Source organism: Symphalangus syndactylus, chromosome 19, assembly GCF_028878055.3.
Source record: "Symphalangus syndactylus isolate Jambi chromosome 19, NHGRI_mSymSyn1-v2.1_pri, whole genome shotgun sequence".
In the NCBI taxonomy this organism is placed as follows: domain Eukaryota; kingdom Metazoa; phylum Chordata; class Mammalia; order Primates; family Hylobatidae; genus Symphalangus; species Symphalangus syndactylus.
In genome coordinates this window covers 59,416,297-59,437,238 of record NC_072434.2, presented here as the reverse complement: position 1 = coordinate 59,437,238, position 20,942 = coordinate 59,416,297, and the positions used below count along the sequence as shown (strand labels likewise).

Below are 20,942 nucleotides of genomic sequence, written 5' to 3'. Positions count from 1 at the left end.
CAGTTACATCTTCTCTTTTCTGTACTGTATGTTTGCATTAGTTGAAAGTGCCTGGGAAAACCTGCATGCTTTATTTTCTAAAGCCCATTTATTGCTACCCACTTTTTAGTCCTGCATAACCTTATCATACTGAAGATTTAGTTTGAAATTCCCAAGGTTGTCACTGTTAGAAGAAACCTGAAAGGGGTGATCACTAGGCAAGTGGAGTGAAGAATACATAGAAATGGGTCTTTCTCACAAATGCAGCAATAAGCCTCATTAAGCTCCAAGCCCCTCCTCACTCCTCCTTCACTGTCAGTTACTCAGGTACCAAACTGTTGATGTGGAAAAGGCAGGCACCAACCAGGCTGCTGTAGAAAATTTAAATTCTTGCTTTTGCCTTTCAGCTCTCTAACAGCTCAACTTGTCTCTAGGTTTAAAGGTGGCCGTCCTGTCCCAGACTTTCAGCCAGTAACCACCATAGCACATACACGGTGAACCCCTCGTATGTGGGTAGATGCTTTATGTATCCTTGGTAAGTAACAGAAAAGTTTAACAACTTCTCCCAGTAATGCATTGACAACCCCATGACTATACAAGCGGTCATTGAACTACCAGAGATCCCAACTAGTTTCACATAAAAAAAATGAGAATACTGTAAGCCACTCTGGGGTGAGAGGATATGGCAAGCAAATCTCATTAAACATACACTTAATTCTCTATGGTGACTGTGGCAACAAAGCAATTATAATTATTGAAAGAAAGGCTACATAATGTTAAAAACAGATGATAATAGACAAAATAGGCCAATGAAAATGGAGATAAATCAGGTAGAATGGCAGGAGAACAGATACACTAATTCGTTTTCTCTTTTGTGAGCTGAGCAAATAGAACCAGTTTCTTTTCTTTGGTTGATAAACAGAAAAAGTAGAGGTTCGTTATATAATTGAGAGATAAAACAGTAACCTAGTAGACGTATTTGTTTCCAAATATACTGTTAGCAGAGCTGGGGAAGAAAATTTTTAAAAAGAAACAGAATAATTCCCCACAAAACTAAAGATAAATATAAGAAACAGCAATGCGCACACACAAATATGCAGTAAGATGACAATACCAGAACCAAATATGGCTATTTTGTGTGATTTTACCTCTTATTTTATTTAATGAAAATAAATGGGAAAAACTCGCCAGATTTACTAGTTAAGAAACATAATGGGGGAAAAAAACTCAGCTAAAGAAAACAAACATCTAACAAAAAGAATAAATGAGACTTGTATAAACACAGCAAAACTCCTTCTGAGGCAAAACTAAGACAAATTGATAAACTTACCACATTCTTGAATAGGAAGACTCATGAAGAGGCCAGTTCTCTGTATATCACTGACTCTAGTGCAAGTCCAATAAAAAAATCACAACACCACCAGAAAAATTCAAGGGAACCCAGAAGGATTAGCCCTAGTACATACTAAAAGTTTTGCAGTGCAACAATATAAAAGAGTATTTTACTGGCACAAGAATAGATCAATAGAATGAAATACTGCAGAAATAAGCCAAAGTCTTAGAGAAATAATAATGGTACCCTTCCAAATCAGTGTGGGAAAATAATAATTCAACAAGTAATTCAATAAATGAAAATTAAAATTTATTAAGGAATACCATGGGATATTTTATTATTTTTATTTATTTGAGACTGGGTCTGGCTGTGTCGCCCAGGCTGGAGTGCAGTGGCACGATCTTGGCTTACTGAACCCTGTGCCTCCTGGGTGCAGGTGATCCTCCCACCTCAGCCTCCCGAGTAGCTGGGACTATGGCATGCACCACTATGCCCAGCTAATTTTTGTATTTATTATAGAGATGGGGTTTTGCCATGTTGCACAGGCTCATCCTGAACTTCTGGGCTCAAGTGATCAGTCCACCTCGGACTCCCGAAGTGCTGGGATTACACACGTGAGCCACCGTGCTTGGCCTGTATATCTTATTAAACAATTCTGCCAGGCCTAGTGGCTCACGACTATAATCCCAGCACTTCGGGAGGCCGAGGTGGGTGGATCACGAGGTCAGGAGTTTGGGACCAGCCTGACCAATGTGGTGAAACCCTGTCTCTACTAAAAATACAAAAATTAGCTGGGCGTGGTGGTGCGTGCCTGTAATCCCAGCTACTTAGGAGGCTGAGACAGGAGAATCGCTTGAACCCGGGAGGCGGAGGTTGTAGTGAGCCGAGATTGGGCTGTTGTACTCCAGCCTGAGCGACAGAGCGAGATTCGGTCTCAAAAAAAAAAAATAAAATTCTAGCTAGATCAAAGATTTAAATAAAAATTAATATTACTTTTTACAATAAACCAGTAATAGTTTTCTTCACTTAAAGATGAAAACAATCTGCTTTTGTACCGCAAGCGTCATGAAAAATAAAGTTAATGGACAACTAGAGTAAAAATATTTTTAATATATGACAAGGAGCTAATACCCCAATATATACAGAGCTCAGAAGTTATTATGAAAGACATTAACAAATAGCAAAACAAGCAATGGCCATGTGGTATCACAGAAAATTTTGGAATTTCATATCAAGGGTGATAGGAGCCTCTTTCGTTTTAGTGAGACATTTTTTTTTTTTTTTTTTTTTTTGAGACGCAGTCTCGCTCTGTCACCCAGGCTGGAGTGAAGTGGTGCGATCTCGGCTCACTGAAAGCTTCGCCTCCTGGGTTCACACCATTCTCCTGCCTCAGCCTCCTGAGTAGCTGGGACTACAGGTGCCTGCCACCAAGCCTGGCTAATTTTTTGTATTTTTCGTAGAGACGGGGTTTCACCATGTTAGCCAGGATGGTCTCAATCTCCTGACCTTGTGATCCACCCGCCTCAGCCTCCCAAAGTGCTGGCATTACAGGCATGAGCCACCACGCCCAGCCATAGTGAGACAATTCTTAGTAGTCCCCTAGGTAGCTTCAGGATGGGGGCGGGTCTTCAGAAAGACTAAGACTTGATTAGGAGCTTAGAACTTTCAGCCCCATCCCCAACCTCTGGAAAGAAAGAGATCCTGGAGATTGAGTCAATTTCAATGGTTAATCAATCATGCTTATGTAATGGAACTGCCATAAAACCCCCTGACCAATAGCATTCAGAGAGCTGAGTTGGTGAATACATCCACATGCCAGGAGTGTGGCATACCACAACTCCATGGGAACAGAAGCTTCTCTCAGGATCCTTCTGGACTTCACCCTATGTTCACCCTCTTCATTGGCCTATTCATATGTCTTTTTTATAATAAACCAGTAATAGAAAGTAAAGTGTTTTCTAGAGTTTTGTGAGCCATTCTAGCAAATTAATGAACATAAGGGAGGAGGTGTTGTGGGAACCCCTTGACTTTGTAGCCAAGTCAGACAGAAGTATGGTTAACCTGGAAACCTGATAACTTGTGACTGGCATCTGAAGTGAGGGCAGTCTTGTGGGACTGAGCGCTTAAACCAGTGTAGTCTGACACTAACTCTGGGTAGTTAGTGTCAGAGTTGAATTGAATTGTAGGACACACAGTTGGTGTCTGAAGAGTTAGAGAATGGTTGCTGTGAGGCATAAAAACAAAAACACCACACATTTCGTTTCAGAACTGTTGTGAGTCAAAACAGCTCATATTGGTGTCAGAAGTGGGATTAGAAAGACCCTGATTATTTAGTGTCAGAAAATTTAGGATTCACTAGAATGGTCCTAGCTAATGGAAAAGTGGTTTGGGAAGAGAAAGGATGAAAGGGTGGGAGATACAGAACCTTTGATTCCTGGGTGGTCATGTGGTCACCCATGATATGGACCAGCATGACAGCTGTGCTGTTATCAGTGACTAAAATTAAGTTACAAATGGAATTTGGAAGTGGATCTAACTGCTGAGGAATTGGTTCATTGGATGCGTAAGGAAATGTAAATGAATAGGAAAAGGGCAGAACATATAACTCCTTGGTTTTTGTTATATCTGTAATAGCTAAAGTGAAATTAAAAGAGTGCTGGATGGACTTTGATGCTAAACCAAACTCAGATTTTGGTCAGTCTGAACTTTGGCCACTAGCCTTGAAGCTGCCCTCAAAGGGTAGAATTATGTGGAAACAGCAAAGGGTACCTCTAAGACCTCTGGTCACAAAGAAGGTGGTGGGTGTAGGGGGAAGGTACAACCAATAAACTATTGAAACCAGGGGGGATAGTGTGGAAAAGTTGTCACATTTGTAGATCAATATCATCAGCTTCCTGAAAAACCCTTACTTAAGTGGATTCTGAGAGTAACTGATTTAGAGACAGTATCTTTGGTTTTGAATGCTGCAGAATAGAAGAGCATGTCTGGGTTGACAGAGGACTCACTGCTCACTGTGGAACAATCGCAGATGGCTATATCTGACAGAGACACACACAGGTTATTCCTGAAGGGACAAGCAGCCTGATGGACTGGATAAAAGGCACTATGAGGTACGTTTACTCTGAGAAGTGAGGCTGTCCAACTCCCCCTATAAATGTTAAAAGCAACACTCTGATGAAGTACCTGATAAACTGTTTGCAAGTCATGTGGGACTGGCTTTTTGGTAATTGGGACACTCACCCATTGAATATGCCCATTGCCAAGATCATGGTCAATGCTATGATTAAGAGGCATGGGCACCTTTTGCATGGGTGTCGCATATAACTTTACTGCTGCAAAACTGAGCAACAGTCTTAGAAGCCCTATCAAATTTGCTGTCTCTGCTTCCTCTCATGGTTCTTACTGATGCTAATTAAAACACTAGACTAATTCACAGGAAAATATGAATTAGGCATAGGTGTGAAAGGTAGAGGGATGAGTCCAGGGATTCATTCTAAGAGGGTAGAAATTTTTAAATGGTTAAGAAATGGAGTGAATAAAGAAAACATTGATAGTGGCAAAACAAAAAGCAAAAAGAAAGGGAAAGAGTCAAGAGACTTGTCCCAGCAGGGTGAAAACCTTGAATGGTTATTAAAAAATGGGATGAGGCCAGGTGCGGTGGCTCACACCTGTAACCTCAGCACTTTGGGAGGCCAAGGTGGGTGGATCACCTGAGGTTAGGAGTTTGAGACTATCCTGGCCGACATGGTGAAACCCCATATCTACTAAAAATAAAAAAACTAGCTGGGCATGGTGGTGCACACCTGTAATCCCAGCTACTTGGGAGGCTGAGGCAGGAGAATTGCTTGAACCTGGGAGGCAGAGGTTGCAGCGAGCTGAGATCATGCCATTGCACTCCAGCCTGGGCGACACAGTGAGACTTCATCTCAAAAAAAAACAAACAAAAAAAAGGTATGAATAAGACAGACATCGATGGGGTTAAAACAAAGGTCTTAATACAGCACTATTAAAGTTTGGGTGGACCAAAGTGTCTCATAATGTTATTAGTCCATTTTCACACTGCTGATAAAGACATACCCAGTCTCAGGTATGTCTTTATCAGACTGGGTATAAAGAAAAAGAAGTTTAACGGACTCACACTTCCATGTGGCTGGGGTGGCCTCCCAATCATGGCGGAAGGCAAAAGGCACGTCTTACATGGCAGCAGATAAGAGAGAATGAAAGCCAAAGGGAAAGAGGTTTCCCCTCATAAAACCATCAGATCTTGTGAGACTTACTACCACGAGAACAGTATGGGGGAAACCTCCCCCATGATTCAATTATGTCCCACTAGGTCCCTCCCACAACACGTGGGAATTATGGGAGCTACAATTCAAAATGAGATTTGGGTGAGGACACAGCAAAAACATATCAGTCACCCAACATTAATGGGTCCCAAACAAGTCCACTCTATTTACTCCAGTTTGGAGAAATTTTAAAAGCCAGAAGGCAAAGATTACAATGAGAAACCTGACCTGAAATCACAGGGCAATAGTAAGATTAACCAAAACAAAGATTGACAAAAAGGTCAGAGTTCTTTGCCTCAACCCCCTGCGGGGGACCCAAAGCTTTATGTACATGAATGGGTTAAGTGATCAGGGGGTGGAGAAATTTCTGGAACTCCTTTACATGGGGGCTTCATGGACTGTGGTATCCAAACCCACTGGTGAAGCTCTAACATAAGCTAGAACTAGGTTGAGGGAATACAGAAGAGTTGACAGGATTATGCAAGTTAGAATGTTTAAACAGGCTTTTTGTAAAATTGTGTCTCCTTTACTTGAATGTTTTGTGGAAATGGATATTACGTCATCTTGGGGAACACTTTCTTTACCTAATATTGTAAAACTAAAACTTGTTGATGATGTCCGATGGCGGCTACAGTTAGGACTATAAGGGTTGATGAGATTAAGGTGAAAATTTGTACAAAAAGTTGCATCTGAATGTATTATGCGGATGGACATTAGGTTTAACTGAGGAACTGTGTCTGCAAAGAAGAAGATGTATAAGTCATCTTCAAGCAATATTAATTGGACATGCTAAATGGGAACCAGTAAGATTGCCCAAGCCCACACAGTGTAGAATAAAAGCTGGGGTGCTGATGTACACAAAATCTCTGTGGGATAGTTTTCCGTGGAGCACAGGCTGGGACTTATGGCAAAAGCCTGTGAGCACCTCCCAGCGATGACTACTGGGACTGTGGGCTAGAAAATTTCCATTTGAGAAGCAATTCATCTCATCAGACATTAATTGAAAATACTCCTATGACTGAAGGGCATGAAATAATCTTGAAACCTGAAATACCCACAATGCCTTAGATGATGTTGGAGAAGCACTCTAATGTGGATGGCAGTGCCCAGAAGAGTTCCATCATAGAATGAAATGGTTTATACAAGATCTTGTTACCTGAGGAATGCAAGGACATATTCACAAACAGGGAAGATGTTTTGTCCTAGGACTGACTGATACTGCATGAGAAGCTGTCGGATCTATTGTCACTTGGACGGTGCCCAGAAACAGCCTTTCACTAACCAACAAAGAACTGCTTGGTTTATGGACTACAGTTGCAAAGTGAATGGACTGGAAGGTCACTACTCTGATCAGAGAAGGGTAAAAGTCAGCTTGGTGGACTGAACTGCTTGCTGTTTGTCACCACGTTTTGGTTTTTACCAGCTCACTGGTGCCAGTGAATATGGCCAGGCAGAAGGGGAATGGAAAACTGGCCCATTAAAGGGATGGGCCACACAGATGGGAACCACCATGGGAATTTGAAGAGTGCATTAAAGTAGGACGTATCTATGCCTATCAAAAGAAAACCCTTCTGGCATCGAAGGTAAATGAAATCAACAGCAGATACCCTCATGTGCTCACCTAGGTGGCCACCTAGGCCCATGAAATGAGTGGACATGGCAGGGACAGGCTGCAATAATGCAGAGATGGACTCAATCGAGACATATTCCTGTTGCACCCTCTAAGAAACAAAATGCCAGTAAGGGCTGTTTTGGGTGGGGTGGGGGGCCCTGAACATAGCTCACAAGTCAGGCTAATGCCAGTAGGCCCAAGAGGCTACAACTGGGTCCTGAGAGAAATCACCACTGACTCTGGACCGGGATTTGCTTACCCAGTGGTAGATGCAAGTATGCTTAGAGTGCTACAAAAGAACCAGAAGATATCGCACCCATTCCAGACCAAGGGGCACACTTTGCAGCCCACCGTGTCCTCCAGGGGGAAGAGATATCTCAGCAAATGGGGGCTTTGTGTTGCATATTACCCTCAGATAAATGGCTTAATAGAGAATTGGAACAGGCAGTTGAAATATTTACTGTCTAAAGTGGGGGGAGATAAAGGCAGCAAGGGCTGGCTTCCATGCCTTCACAAGTGTGTGCTCACATAAAATAAGGGGCGCCTAAGGGAGTGTCCCCACTGGAGAGAGTCCTGTGTCCTGGTGAACCTGGGGCAGAAGGGTTGGGAAAGGGTGCTGGTATGACCACCATTCTTCCCAAGGAAAAGATACTGGTATAACCATACTTTTTTTTTTTTTTTCCTTCCCTACATCATCTCAACTTTCTTTTTCCTGATGCAGTGGTCCCAGGACCAGGGCTGCAACGACCAGTGCTGGAAGCAGGGATGATTTCTAAGCAAGAAACTGGGACTATGTTTCTAAATTTTTATGTCAGAATTCTTGAGGGCCTTATGGGGCAGGTCAGGCCTTCATCCTATCTGGCAAAATCAGGGTTACCAGTGAATGTAGCTCTATTGCCTAGTGTCAGAAATAGCCCATTAGTTCTGTAGCTACGGAATCCTACCCTACCTGAAGGGAGTGGACTGAAGGGGAGTCATTTTTGTTAGACTAGTATTGCTGTCTGCAACCTAGACGAGCACAGAGGTGGAACCTAATGTCTCTTCCAAAGGTGAATGAACAAAGTTAGGGGATAAATGGAGAGAAGAAATAGCAGCTGAGGGCAAAGGAATGATTAAATGAGTTACGTAATAGGGGAAATCCAGTATCGTGCTGACATCTTGAAAAAGGCTCAGAACAAGAGATGATATTGTCGTCTCTTAGCTCAATTATACCAGAGGCCTGAAAGGGTAAAGACATATTGCCAAGATCACTCTCGCCTGTGGAACCTGACAAGAGCAAATGGAAGCCTGTACGCCTGAGTGGCTTCAGCTAGGGAGACATTTTCATGCAGTAGGATGATAGACTGGATTGTCAGTGACTACACGGGAAGCTAGAAATGTGCCAGTAAATATCATCCTTTTTAATGAGGAATCTGTGGTCAGAGACCAAGGGTGTCCTTTAGTGTCATAGAAAGATTATTTGGTCATTGTCCTCAGTTCCTGGGACACAGCTCTTCCTAAGACCCTTGGCATTTCCTAAGTAACAGGAGTCTCTTTTGTTCTAATACAGCAACTCTTGGTGGGCCTCTAGGTAGCTTCAGGATGAGGGGTGACCTCCAGAAAGACCAAGCCTTAATTAGAAGCTTGGAATGTTCAGCCTCAACTCCCCAACCTGTGGGGAAGATAGAAGGGCTGCAGACTGAATTAATCATCAACGGCTAATGATTTTATTAAACGACTAATGATCATTTAAGTCATTAAATGATCAATGATTTAAACCCCCTACAATGGGGTTTGGAGGGCTTCCAAGTTGGTGTACACGTCCATGTGCCAGGAAGATGTCACATCCCAGCTCCATGAGGATGGAAGTTCCTGTACCCGGGACCCTTCCAGACCTTGCCCTATGTACCCTTCATTTGCCTGTTCATTCGTATCCTTTATAATAAGCCAATAATAGGAAATAAAATGTTTTCCAGACTCTGATAAGCCATTCTGGCAAATTACCGAACATGAAGGTGAGGGGATTGTGGCAACCCCCTGACTTTGTGGCCAAGTCAGATAGAAACTGGGTAACCTGGGAGCCAGGCAAGGTGGTTCATGCCTAATTCCAGCACTTGGGGAAGCTGAGGTGGGAGGATCCCTTTAGGCCAGGAGTTTGAGACCAGCCTGGGCAAGACAGCAAGACCCCACCTCTAAAAACAAAACAAAAAAATAACGCCACTGCACTCCAGCCTGGGTGACCGAGTGAGATCCTTCCAACTGGCATCTGAAGTGAGGGAAGTCTTGTGGGATGGAGTCTTTAAACCTATGGAGTCTGACGCTAACTCCAGGGTAGTATCAGAATAGAACTGAATTGTAGGACACACAGTTGGTGTCCAAAGAAAGAGTTAGAGAATAGCTGGTGTGAGATAAAACCTCAAACATTCGGTGTCAGAAAGTGTTGTGCTAAAAACAGCTCAGCCATGAATGTCAATTCGCTGAAGAAATAAAATAAATCCTGAATATATGAAAAACAGTCCAATCTCACTAATAAATGCATATAAAACAAAATATTTCACACACTACATTGCCAAAAACATTTTAATGATAATACAATGTTATGAGGGAGAGGAAAGCAAATACTATTATATCTTATTTGTATCTGATGCAGTTTTTTTTTTTTTTACAAAAGGAAATGTGGCTATATTTATTCAAATTTTAAAAACATTCCCACTATTGGATCTTGAAATTGCACTTCCAGGAATCTATTCCCCAAAATACTACCACACAACACAAAGTTTTATGTTTCAGATCATTCACTGTGGCATTGTTTGTAATAGCAGCAAACTGGGAAAAAACCTCCTGTCCATAAATAGGAGAAGTACTGAGTCCACGATGACATGCATCCAATGCAATATTCTGCCTCTAAATAGAATGAGGCAAATCTGTAAGTGCTGAAATGCAAAGAGATCCATTTTGTTCGTTTGGAGAAGCAGGTTACAAAATCCTATGTCAGTACCATCCTGTCTTTGTTCTTCTAAATCTATTTATATAGATACATCCTCCAGGAGTGGAAAAAGCTGGGACCATATAAAGCAAACTGTTTATGGCAGTTAGCTCCACGCAGTGGGACTGGTGAGGAACCAAGAAGTTTACTTTTTTCATATACATTTCAATTACTTGAATTTACTGAGAAAGGATTACTTTTGCAAATTTTATAAAACCTTTAGAGATGGTAGGCTAAGTTTATTTTACCATGCCTTACTCTTCTCTTTGCACCGAGAGCTGTTCAGAGCATTTAGCATAGATAGTACCAGGTGTTCAATAAATGTCTTATTGGACTACACAGGACAAGAGAATGCATTCTATCTGCTAAATCCCACTGTGTGCAGTAAACTGCGTGTGAAAGAGGGGCATGAGTGTGTGTGAAGATGCGGGTGCGTGTAGATGAGGAGGGAAGGAAAATGTACCAGATTTACAGCTGTTCTAGCTGTTTTTAGACCATGACCATGAAAGGTAATTGACGACATGTAAATTTCAACAGGCTTTACTAATTAACCAGTGGGGAAGTTCCTCTCTTTGGACTACAAGACACTTTTCTAAGAGTAACCCCTGCACTCAGGAACGTGTGCTGGGTCCTTCTTCTGTGCAATGGTTGCTAACAAACAACTCCCCAGGTTGCTGCTTCTAGGCTGTGGGGCTGCAGAAAGCTGGATTCCTGTTGTCTGTGTGGGTAGAGATCAGTGTTTACTCAACAACACAGGGTTGGTTGGGAAGGAAAAAGATTTTTTTCCTTCCCAAGCATACCCTGGAGTCTTTCCAAAAAAGGAGAGTACTGCACAGAACAATCAACAGAATGAGAGATGGCAAGTCTGCTTTCAGACAGATGGGGACAGAAAAGCCAAGAAAGCAAAGCACGCACTAAGCCCCTTTATACACTGAAGGAATACCAGGCGCCAGAGAACAGATTCAAAACCTCGCCTGCTGAAGGGCACTCGGGTCACTGGACTGTTCCTCCACCACATACACTTTTCTTTCCTTCTTGTACCTTTTTCTCTTTCTTCCCATTTTCTTCCTCCACAGGCACAGCACCACGAAAGCAACTGCAGAATAAAGAGGGTGCCCGACCCCAGTCCCAGGGAGAAGAAAGACTTGAGCTTGCTGAATTATGGACAGCAGGTGTCACTTCCACTCCAAGACTGGGCTCCCACCACCACTGAGAAATCCTCCCCAGAGACAGAAGAAAACACAAACCTCAAATACTGATATCTCTTTTATTTTCTTTCATCATTCAAGTTTGTTCAGAACATTACAAGAGGCATGAAAGAAAAAATAATTCCATTTTTAAAACTCTGTCTGTCCAAAGTATAACATATGAAACCATGCCATTATCTCTTAGGAAACAAAAGCATTCAAAATTAATTTGGTATTAAAGTTCAAGATTCAGACTAACCTCAAAGTATGGCATGTGCAATGTTTAAGTGCAAGAAGTATTTTCATTCCAATTATTTTACAGAGATGCTGGAGTGACGTGTGCAATTTGGAATATTCAAATCCTTTAAGGTTTCTGAACTAAGTGTTTAAGTGAAAACTGAAATGCTGCATAGTTTCAATGGCTTCCAATTTCCTGTTTGATCTCAGAAATATATGGATGATCTTTGCCGTGAGCTACTTCCATGATTGCAATGGCCTAGGAAAGAGCAAGACAAACAATGAGAGCCTAGAAGCCAATCTCCTCACACCTCCACCCGGGGTAACTTTAAGTTGGATCTCTCTGCTTTAAGGCACAGGATGCAAACTGGCCATTAGAGCCTATGTTTTCCGCCAGGACCTGGTTTTTTTTTTTTTTTTTTTTTTTTCAATTTATTTATTTATTTTGAGACAGAGTCTCGCTCTGTCGCCCAGGCTGGAGTGCAGTGGTACGATCTCGGCTCACTGCAAGCTCCGCCTCCCGGGTTCATGCCATTCTCCTGCCTCAGCCTCCCGAGTAGCTGGGACCACAGGCGCCCACCACCACGCCTGGCTAATTTTTTGTATTTTTAGTAGAGAAGGGGTTTCACCGTGTTAGCCAGGATGGTCTCGATCTCCTGACCTCGTGATATGCCTGCCTTGGCCTCTCAAAGTGCTGGGATTACAGGCGTGAGCCGCCATGCCTGACCTTGGTTTTTTTTAAAAAAAGGAGACAAGACTATCTGGTAGCCAACTCATCCAGTGTCTACTGCTGGGTAAAACATTCTGCAAAAATATCCAGCTGGAGAAACGATGTCATGAAACCGATTTCATGACATTCTCTTGCCCCAAGATTCTAGATCTTTTCAGTAAAACATGCTTTAAGGACTAATGTTTTTGATTACGTTCAACCCAGAAAATAGGTGATGCTGGTAAAGTCCATAGTGAATTTTATATCAAAGCTATTTTGATTTTTAGTTGACATTACTAACCTGCAAGATGTGGTTAAACTATTTTTCCCTTTTGAAAAGCATACTCTTTCCTTTTAATACATATTCTAAAAACTTAAAGAAAGGTAGCAGGTTTCATTGAGGGATGCTAGAGAATGTACTTAAGGTTTCTTTATAGTGAGGCAATGTAAAATGGTCAAGTTTCCAGTGGTTTAATCATTTCCTAGCTGTGCGGCGTTGGGTAATTTACTTATTCACTCCGTGCCTCATTTTCCTGAATTGTAAAACTGGAATAATACCTACCTCTCGGGGTTGTTAATTCAGATACAGTTTTTCGATCGGCACCTGGCATACAGGAAGTTTATATCAAATGTCATCTCTAAGAACGTATTTGCTCTTTTGTATTCAGCCAAATTACTCAGAGAAAAAAGTATTCTCTCAGAGAATTTTTAATGGCCTGTGACTATGACAGGCATTCCTATCTATTATATATTCTCCTCTTAGATCTCAAGCCAAGAGGAGGCAGGCCAAGTAACAGTGCAAGCCTTCGGAAATCACCTGTTTCAGGTGCCGACCCTGCCCAGGCATTCATTTCAAGACTCATGTTCCTTGCTCAGATCTGCTCCAGCCTTCATTGATCTATTACTTAATCACCTGACACACTTTGCAGTTGTGACCTAAATGGCTAATTCTCAGAAGACAAATTCCATGGTTTAAAACAGAAAATTTTGTTTTGTGCTCCCTTCCAGCCTGGTTGTGCCCTGACCCTTCTATTTGGGATGTGGGCCTTATCCCATCTTCCCAAATAGTCTATTGGGAAACTTTGGAGAAGGTGAAAGATTAGGCCTGCAGGCCCTGTCCATGGCCCCAGCATTTTATAAAGTCTCTTACAGGAGTAAATGGACTGTCCCCTAAATTACACTATATTGACTGCGAATTCCACATCACAAACAATGAGAATCAATACTTAGGATGATGACTCTGACCTCCCATGATGTGAGGGTCGGGGCCTGGCTCCTGGGCAGCACAGGGCAGTCATCAAACTGAAAGCAAATGCTGCCCAGGGGCCTGGCTCACCACCAGTTTCATCACAGCTTGAGTGGGAGGAGCTGAAGCTTTCAACTTAGACCCTCATTTGAATGAAGGCCCCACCATGTACCCTAGGCTATTACTCACTTAACCTGCTTGAACCTCACTTTCTTCATCAGGAAAGCCTCTCATTTTTGTAAGAATTCAAAGGAAAAGCACACGACGGTCTTGATATGTAACTGGTCCTCAATGAACCAAGAGGATGATTAACTGCATTTTAGAAACAGCAAATGCGCAATTCTAACATCCTAACCCTAACTCTCCACATCCTACCTCCTTGATTTCACCACAATTGGGGGTCAACATTCTGAAAATCCTAAAGGGCAAACAAATGGAGAATTCCTCCAGGTACAGGCTGGACCTGTGATCACGGTCAGCCCTCTGGATGTGTGCACCCATTCCCTTCGAGGAAGGCCTGGACACAAGCACAGCAGAGGTGCACTCTCTCACTCCACCCTCACCTGCAGGACCCACCCCCGCTGCTCCCACGGCAAGAGGGTGGGTGAGAGCTGCCCACCCTCCACTGCTTCAGCCATTCAGCCTGGTGAGGCATGAAGGAGGCGCGCTAAGGAGGCCGTCTGGCCACGGGGAATCCTAAGGCCGAGTTACAGACATACCTTCTTCAGGGCTTTCTCCCCTGCGGCTTTGTGTTCCAGGCCCATGTAGAGTCTCCCTAGCTTCAACCACATGGAGGCCACGTTGAGGGAGTACAAAGGATAGTGCTTACTAGAACAAGAGAAGAGACAACAGGCCACCATGTCAGCGGCTACTGAGCCACCCCACAGGCTGGGCGCAGTAAGCCGGAGGCTGCCATGCTTAGGGCCAACCTCTGCCCACCAGTGGCCTCTCCAAATCCCACCAGGGTTTGGGTGGAGAGTGTGGATGCTGCCACCCTGCTGAATCATTGCAGACGTTGTTCATTATTTGTAGTTTGTGCGTTTCTGAAAAGCTACATAACAACTGCAGGAGAAATCCTATTCAAAAGCATTTGTAAATACAACCTTCAATCCCAGTCCAGATTTTTATATTTCAGATATACCCAGAGGAAGACCCTGGGAAAACAGCTTGTGAAGTAAATGTCCCATTTATGAAGGCAGCAATTGGGCCTATCACCTTAGGTACTCAGACACACACCCACCCACCAAACCCCTACACACCCCAATGTGTCTTAAGACCCCAGCTTTCTGTCACACTATGATATGGGTTGGTTTAGCAAAACTGTAAGTGCTCTGAAGTCAGAACACTTCCTGTGTCTTCTGGATGTTCTTTCCCCATTGTCCAGCAGGGGCTTTAGATACAGCAGGTGTTCTCTCTGGCTGTACCTGAAGGCTGACTGATGGGGTCTGCCTGGGAAACAGCCATTTCCCTAGGAACAGGGCCCACAGGCAGCTGGTACGAGCCAGTGTGTGTGTTTATGTGTGTGTAAGAGGTGTTTATTTAAAGGCTAGGCTGTTCCACCCTGTGTCTCCTGAAAGGCAGTCCGAAAAGACATGTTCTAGCCGTATTCCTGGGCAGGAGGTAGCCCTGGGACCCACGGCCCCACAGAAGACAGGAGCTGGGCTTCCGGGAGGGGCTCATGCAGATAAAGATGGGTCTAGCACAGCAAGGCCCTGCTGGGAGAACCATAGGGCTGGGATGCTGTCTGTCTGCTCCTCTCTCCCTACAGATCTCACACAGAGAACTGTGCATGAAGCCAGTGGACTTCCTCACACACTCCAGAGAAAGGGAAGGTTTGAGTTTATCCCCAATTTAACAAATTGTTTCCAAGAGGAGATTTTAAGAGCTGGCTTCCTTTGGGCTCCCCCTGCTGGCTAATCAGGGCACAGTGGGGTAAGTAGAGGGTGGAGTGGGCAGTGGACATTCAGACCAGACACACAACCTTCACAAACCCTAATCTCGGAAGTGGAAGGAGACTGAGGGCTTCTCAAACTCCTGAGAAACACCTGGGATGCTTCTGGAACACAGATTTCTGGGTCTAATGCCCAGCGACCCTGATTCACTTGGCCCACTTGGTGTTGGACGTACCCTGTAAATGCATAACATCGATGCCTTTAAAAAGAGCTCCAGTGATCCCATCTAGGCCACCTCAGCCCTGAAGTGTCTAGTCCGAGTCAGATGACAAAGCCACAACTTCCGTCTGTCACCCACTTTTAGGTTTAGTAACCCTCTCAGGCAGGAAATCTCTCCATGGCTAATATTCATTATTACTACAAATTAAAAAGCGATTTTTTTTTCTTTTTTTCAAACCTGGGGTGGGGAGGTTAGATAGCCATGGTCAACCCACTGGTCCCAGAGCTTCCCCATTTGCAAACTGGGGCTGTAATTTGAAAAAGCAAAAGAAGGGGATGGTGTGAGTAACGATGAAAAGCAGGGTTTCTGAGACCACCACTTAGTAATTAAACTTCGAAGTGGTGGATGGGAAAAGAAGCAAACTAGTGGCTTCTCAAAATTAGCTTGAGTTAACTGCTATGGATATGGCCCTGGATGGACCTGGGAGGGATCTTGCCCCAGTATCCGCTGCATAACCTCAACCTGTCTCCTCGGGATGGTGGTGAGAACAGGCCTGACTCGGGAGCAGTGCCCTGCACCAGCACCTCCAGATGTGGGTGCAGCGAACAGGCAGCTGCGCTAAGCAAGTCTCAGCAAAGGGCAGGAAGACGACACTATCGTATACATTCTAAACAACCAAATTCCACTCTGTGAATGATTAGAACAGCCTCTGCAATCACCTGTAGGGCTTAATGATTTTCTGTCCGTATTGCAGAGCTCCTTCCCAGTCCTGCATGTACAAGCAGACACCCATGGCCTGGTACATCATGTGCAACATGTACACGTTACTGTCCTCAAACACAGAGCTCATCTTCTCCTGGCTGAGCTCGCAGATCTCCAGCAGCTCACTAGGGGGTGCTGTGGAGTCAAGGAAACAGCCACCGGGCCCAAGCTGCCTGGAGGCTTCCCCCCAGGCTGGGTTCAAGGAGTTCTTTAGTCCACTCCACTCTCACCCTTACCCCATGAAAAAGTAACTTACAGAAAGCCAAGCAAAAGTGAAAGGAATTACATTTCTCCAGAAAAAACAAATGAAAACCTGAAGATTGGAACCGCTCAACTCAAGAATTTTAGCCGCAGGGTCCAGACTCCTAGTTCTGATGTAAACAGTGTTGATTAAAATCACGATTCTAATCAAATTCAAATCCTCACCCAAGTTGGAACCCTGAGCACGACTCTCACTGTGGCAAAGTTCTTTCTTATGCTGAGAAACAATGTGACTTTCTCTCATTTCCTCTCACTGGTTTTAAATTCTACCCTCTAAAGGGTAGTACAAATCGAATCCCTTTTCAACTCCCAAGAAAATGCTACAATACAATGGTTAAGAACATGGATTCTGATAGTTAGAGCTGGGACAACATCCTAGATCCTACCACCATCAGCTGTGTCCTTTGGGCAAACTAATATCTATCAGGCTGTTTCCTCATCTGCTGCATGGCAGTGAGCAAAGTCCCTGCTCAGAGTGTGCCAGTGAGGAGAGCTGAAATAAGCAAGGCCCTTGGCACTGTGGCCTGCCCAAAGTAAAATACCCAATGCACAAGGCCATGAAGGCTCTGTCCTTCACGGTCCTCCACCACATGGGGCTCCCAGCCAAACTAGCCAAATAAGGGGAAATAAGATCATACAACTCCAATGGGCTGGACACCACATTGTGGGTGGTCAGTACGCCTTTACACATTTCCTAGGAGACATTCCTCCTTTGGTTTTCAGAATCTTAAATCCATCCTTCTCCTGCTCCCTCTTTCCAACTTCCCACCTTGTCTTGTTGGCGAGGGATAATAAGCTATCAGGGCAGTTGTAAAGGATATATTTATAGTGCTTGGCCCTCCGGAACTCTTCAATGACGTTGCGTGCATATCTGACCATGTCTCGGATGGCTTCTGCCTTTGGGGGATCACTGAGCTTCCGGATTTCCACCTTGGCCTTATCCTGAAGGAAATGTCCACAAGGGCAAGGTGTTACCGCCCATGGAAACCACACTGATAGGGAAACCTCTCATCGAATACACATTCCCACACAGCGGTCGACTCTGACCCCTTCCAAGGTTACAAAAGAATGAAAGGAAATCAGGCAATGCATCTAAAGAAATTCAGTACTCCATTACCTTTTTACAGAAACAAAACAAAAAGATTAATTTTCTAGATACTCCTTATCTAAAATGTGTTGGCTATGGGCAGATATACGTGTTTACACATCTACAAATCAAGACACTAGAATAAGGAAGGATGGCATTGACGGAACAATTTGGAAAATGCCAGGGAAATTTCCACATATTCTGGTGAACAGGTTGGAAAGCCTAAAGATTATACTCATGTGCTTTCCCCCCTCCTCCTTTGAGCAGTTGTTTCTTTTCAAGAAAGAGCAGTTTGGCAGACCCTTCTCCTGTTTGTACAGTTGTAATGGAAATGTTTTCTCTAGCTACTAGGAGCAGGTCTGAACAGAGACCTGGTCTAACTGGATTCCCTCTGGCTGTCTTTGTAAGGAGGGTTTTGTGGGGAAAAGAGAGATCAGCCTGTTACTGTGTCTATATAGAAGGAAGTAGACATAAGAGACTCCATTTAGTTCTGTATTTGAGATGCTGTTAATCTGTGACCCTACCCCCAACCTTGTCCTTGCAAGAGACATGTGCTGTGATGACTTAAGGTTAAAAGGATTTTGGGTGGTGCAGAATGTGCTTTGTTAAACAAGTGCCTAAAGGCTGCTTATGGTTAAAGGTCATCACCATTCTCTTTAATCTAGAGAAAAAGAAAAACATTTGTCTTCTGCCCGTCCCTGGGCGATGGAACATCTCAAAGCACAGCACCGGTGATGGTAAAGATAATTGTGAAAACCGCCTTTAGGAATAAGATGGGGCTTGCTGGAGCAATACTGCTAAAAGGTTTATGGAGAGGTTCGCATATACATCTCAAAGCACAGCACCGGTGATGGTAAAGATAATTGTGAATAAATACCAAGGGAACTCAGAGGCCGGTGCCGGTGTGGGTCCTCTGTAAGCACAGCACCGGTCCCCTGGGCCCTGCTTTTCCTTCTCTACACTTTGTCTCTGTGTCTTATTCCTTTTCTCAAGTCTTTCGTCCCACCTAACAAGAAGCACCCACAGGTGTGGAGGGGCAGGCCACCCCTTCAGGTTTAAAGGGTCAAAAAGATCCTAGAGGAGATCCGCTAAGTCAGACAAGCTCTTCGGCAGAGAGGTCCTGAGATCAGAGTGCAGTACCGCTCTTGCCCAATGAACAACCTTACCTTGTCCTTGGTGGTGCACTCCTGGCACTCACAGGTAAAGAAATAAGAATCTCTTAACCGGTCATTTCTATCTTCCGTTGGGTACAGGAGATCAATATAGCTGGTAAAAACCTACAGGGTCCAAAAAGATAAAGCTTCAGTCTGCTACAGGTAAACTCAATCCTCGTCATTCCCGTGCCTTTGCAGTCACCTGCGGTGGTATCCATGCGGGGGCAGAGGATAAGGTGGGCTGCAGCGGAGGAATGCGCTGTTTGCTTTAAGGCGCCGAATTCCTGAACTGAGCAGCCACCTGACATTGGCTTTCTCTGGAAAGCGTTCACTAGTCCACAGCTGAACTGGGAGCTGAAGCTAAGGTGCAGGTTAGTGGAAAGAGTCTGTAGAATCAAGGAGTCCTTGAAACAGTGTCCTGGAGGGTTCAGAGGATCCCTGCCTCCCTCAGCTGCCTCTGCCTGGCCTTCATGTAGTTTCATATTTCACTACCTGAGACGGCACAAATGATTCATTGCCGTTATCACTGGATGCTGCGTGCAGGGGAGGGCATGAGCACGCATACGCCACACACATGCAGCTAAGTTCTCCTTCTCCTCACATCAACTGGCAATGGAGCAAGAGGCTCCACTCGGTGGGCTGGGACCCACAGCTCTGGGGGGCCAGCAGAGGGTAAACACAACTTCTAGGACACCAGAATGCTGCGGCCTGGCCCAGCGGGCAGCTCCTGATCCTGCAGGGCAGGGAGCTTGGAAAGTCCTTACCTTTGGTTCATGGGGCTCCACCGTCCTTGCCTTTTCCTAATGGGGTCTGTAACTAAGACTTGGAGCATATGGAGAAGACCAGCATTTAGATGTCCATTATCTACTCACTGGGACAGCACTGGCTGCTCATCCCACACAATCAGGCAAATGTCTGACTGAACAGATGGATTTCACGAAGCCGCTAGCGTGCCAGTGACCGCGGGCACCACCAGGCAGGCAGGGGAGGACACGCGCAGGGCTGGGTGCTAAGCTCTCCCCAGCCCATGGGGAGGTACTGGACACGTTGCAGCTTACCCCGAAACCCTGGGGAATGGGGTTTCTCCTTCTCTGAAGGGTAAGTAATCCCCAAAGCACTGACTTCCCAAAAATGGGTTACTGCGTTTCAGATCCGGGAGAACATGAGGGCAAAAGGAAACCGCAGCCTCCCCTGCCCTGCCTCACACCGCAAGAGCCTGCCGAGGATCTCTGTAATGACTGACACACAGTGCAACATACAGAAGCTTCCAGAAGATGGCGACAAAGGCCACTCCAGTACCACTGCTCACAGCCAGCCTGAGGCAGCCTAGGTGACAACCCGCTCACCTCTGCAGTCAGCCCACAGGCGCACTGGAGCCTGGGCGACTGCATTCTGACTGGCTGCAATTATCTGTTGCAAGAAAGGCTTTAGGGCAGTCTCCACAAGACCTCTGGAAACTCAGATACCCCAGCCGAAAGGGGACACACCCTCATCATAATGGATTTAGCTGAAGGTAGAAGGGCCAACCTGCCTGCACCTTGGGCTTCAGCTCCCAGTGCAGCTATGGATTAGTGAGCGCCTTCCAGAGAAAGCAAAGCACTTCTCATTCAGCACACTGACAGTTACACTTTACACTTCAAATATCCAGGCATGCAACGTAAAATAGCATTACAAATTGCTAAACTGAAATTTAACCTAAGTGTGTGATTACAAGTTCCTAAAAACTCATGTGTCTTGCTGGGAATTTACTTAAGAACACAGAGCATACTACAGCAATCCACCAGGCCAGCCCTTCCCAGGTGAGATGCCTCATGAAGTCGTCAGGAATCACACACGGGAAGGGAACAGGGAATCGCGGAGCAGGTGATGGGAAAGCTGGTTCTCTCCATATCCTGAAGCTGAGGAGGGAAACTAAGGTGCCCCTTGGCCACAGACTGCCTTGACTTCTCCTGTTACTGCATATACCTGGACCTTTGATTTAGATTCCTAAAAAGTGAACTGCGACCTGAAGT

At 44.7% G+C, this 20,942-nt stretch overlaps 1 protein-coding gene across 1 annotated transcript in view; it reads right to left on the bottom strand.

Moving 5' to 3' along the window:
• Positions 1-11,428: 11,428 nt before the first annotated feature.
• The window catches only part of SMYD2 (SET and MYND domain containing 2), a 57,333-nt gene continuing 47,819 nt past the window's right edge, over positions 11,429-20,942 (bottom strand). The window contains exons 8-12 of the mRNA XM_055233908.2: positions 18,943-19,053; positions 17,511-17,631; positions 16,386-16,560; positions 14,274-14,382; positions 11,429-11,858 (exon numbers count right to left, since the gene is read on the bottom strand). Of these exons, the coding sequence (XP_055089883.1) occupies positions 11,778-11,858; positions 14,274-14,382; positions 16,386-16,560; positions 17,511-17,631; positions 18,943-19,053 (597 nt within the window). The 3' untranslated portion in view covers positions 11,429-11,777. The remainder of the gene's footprint in view (positions 11,859-14,273; positions 14,383-16,385; positions 16,561-17,510; positions 17,632-18,942; positions 19,054-20,942) is intronic.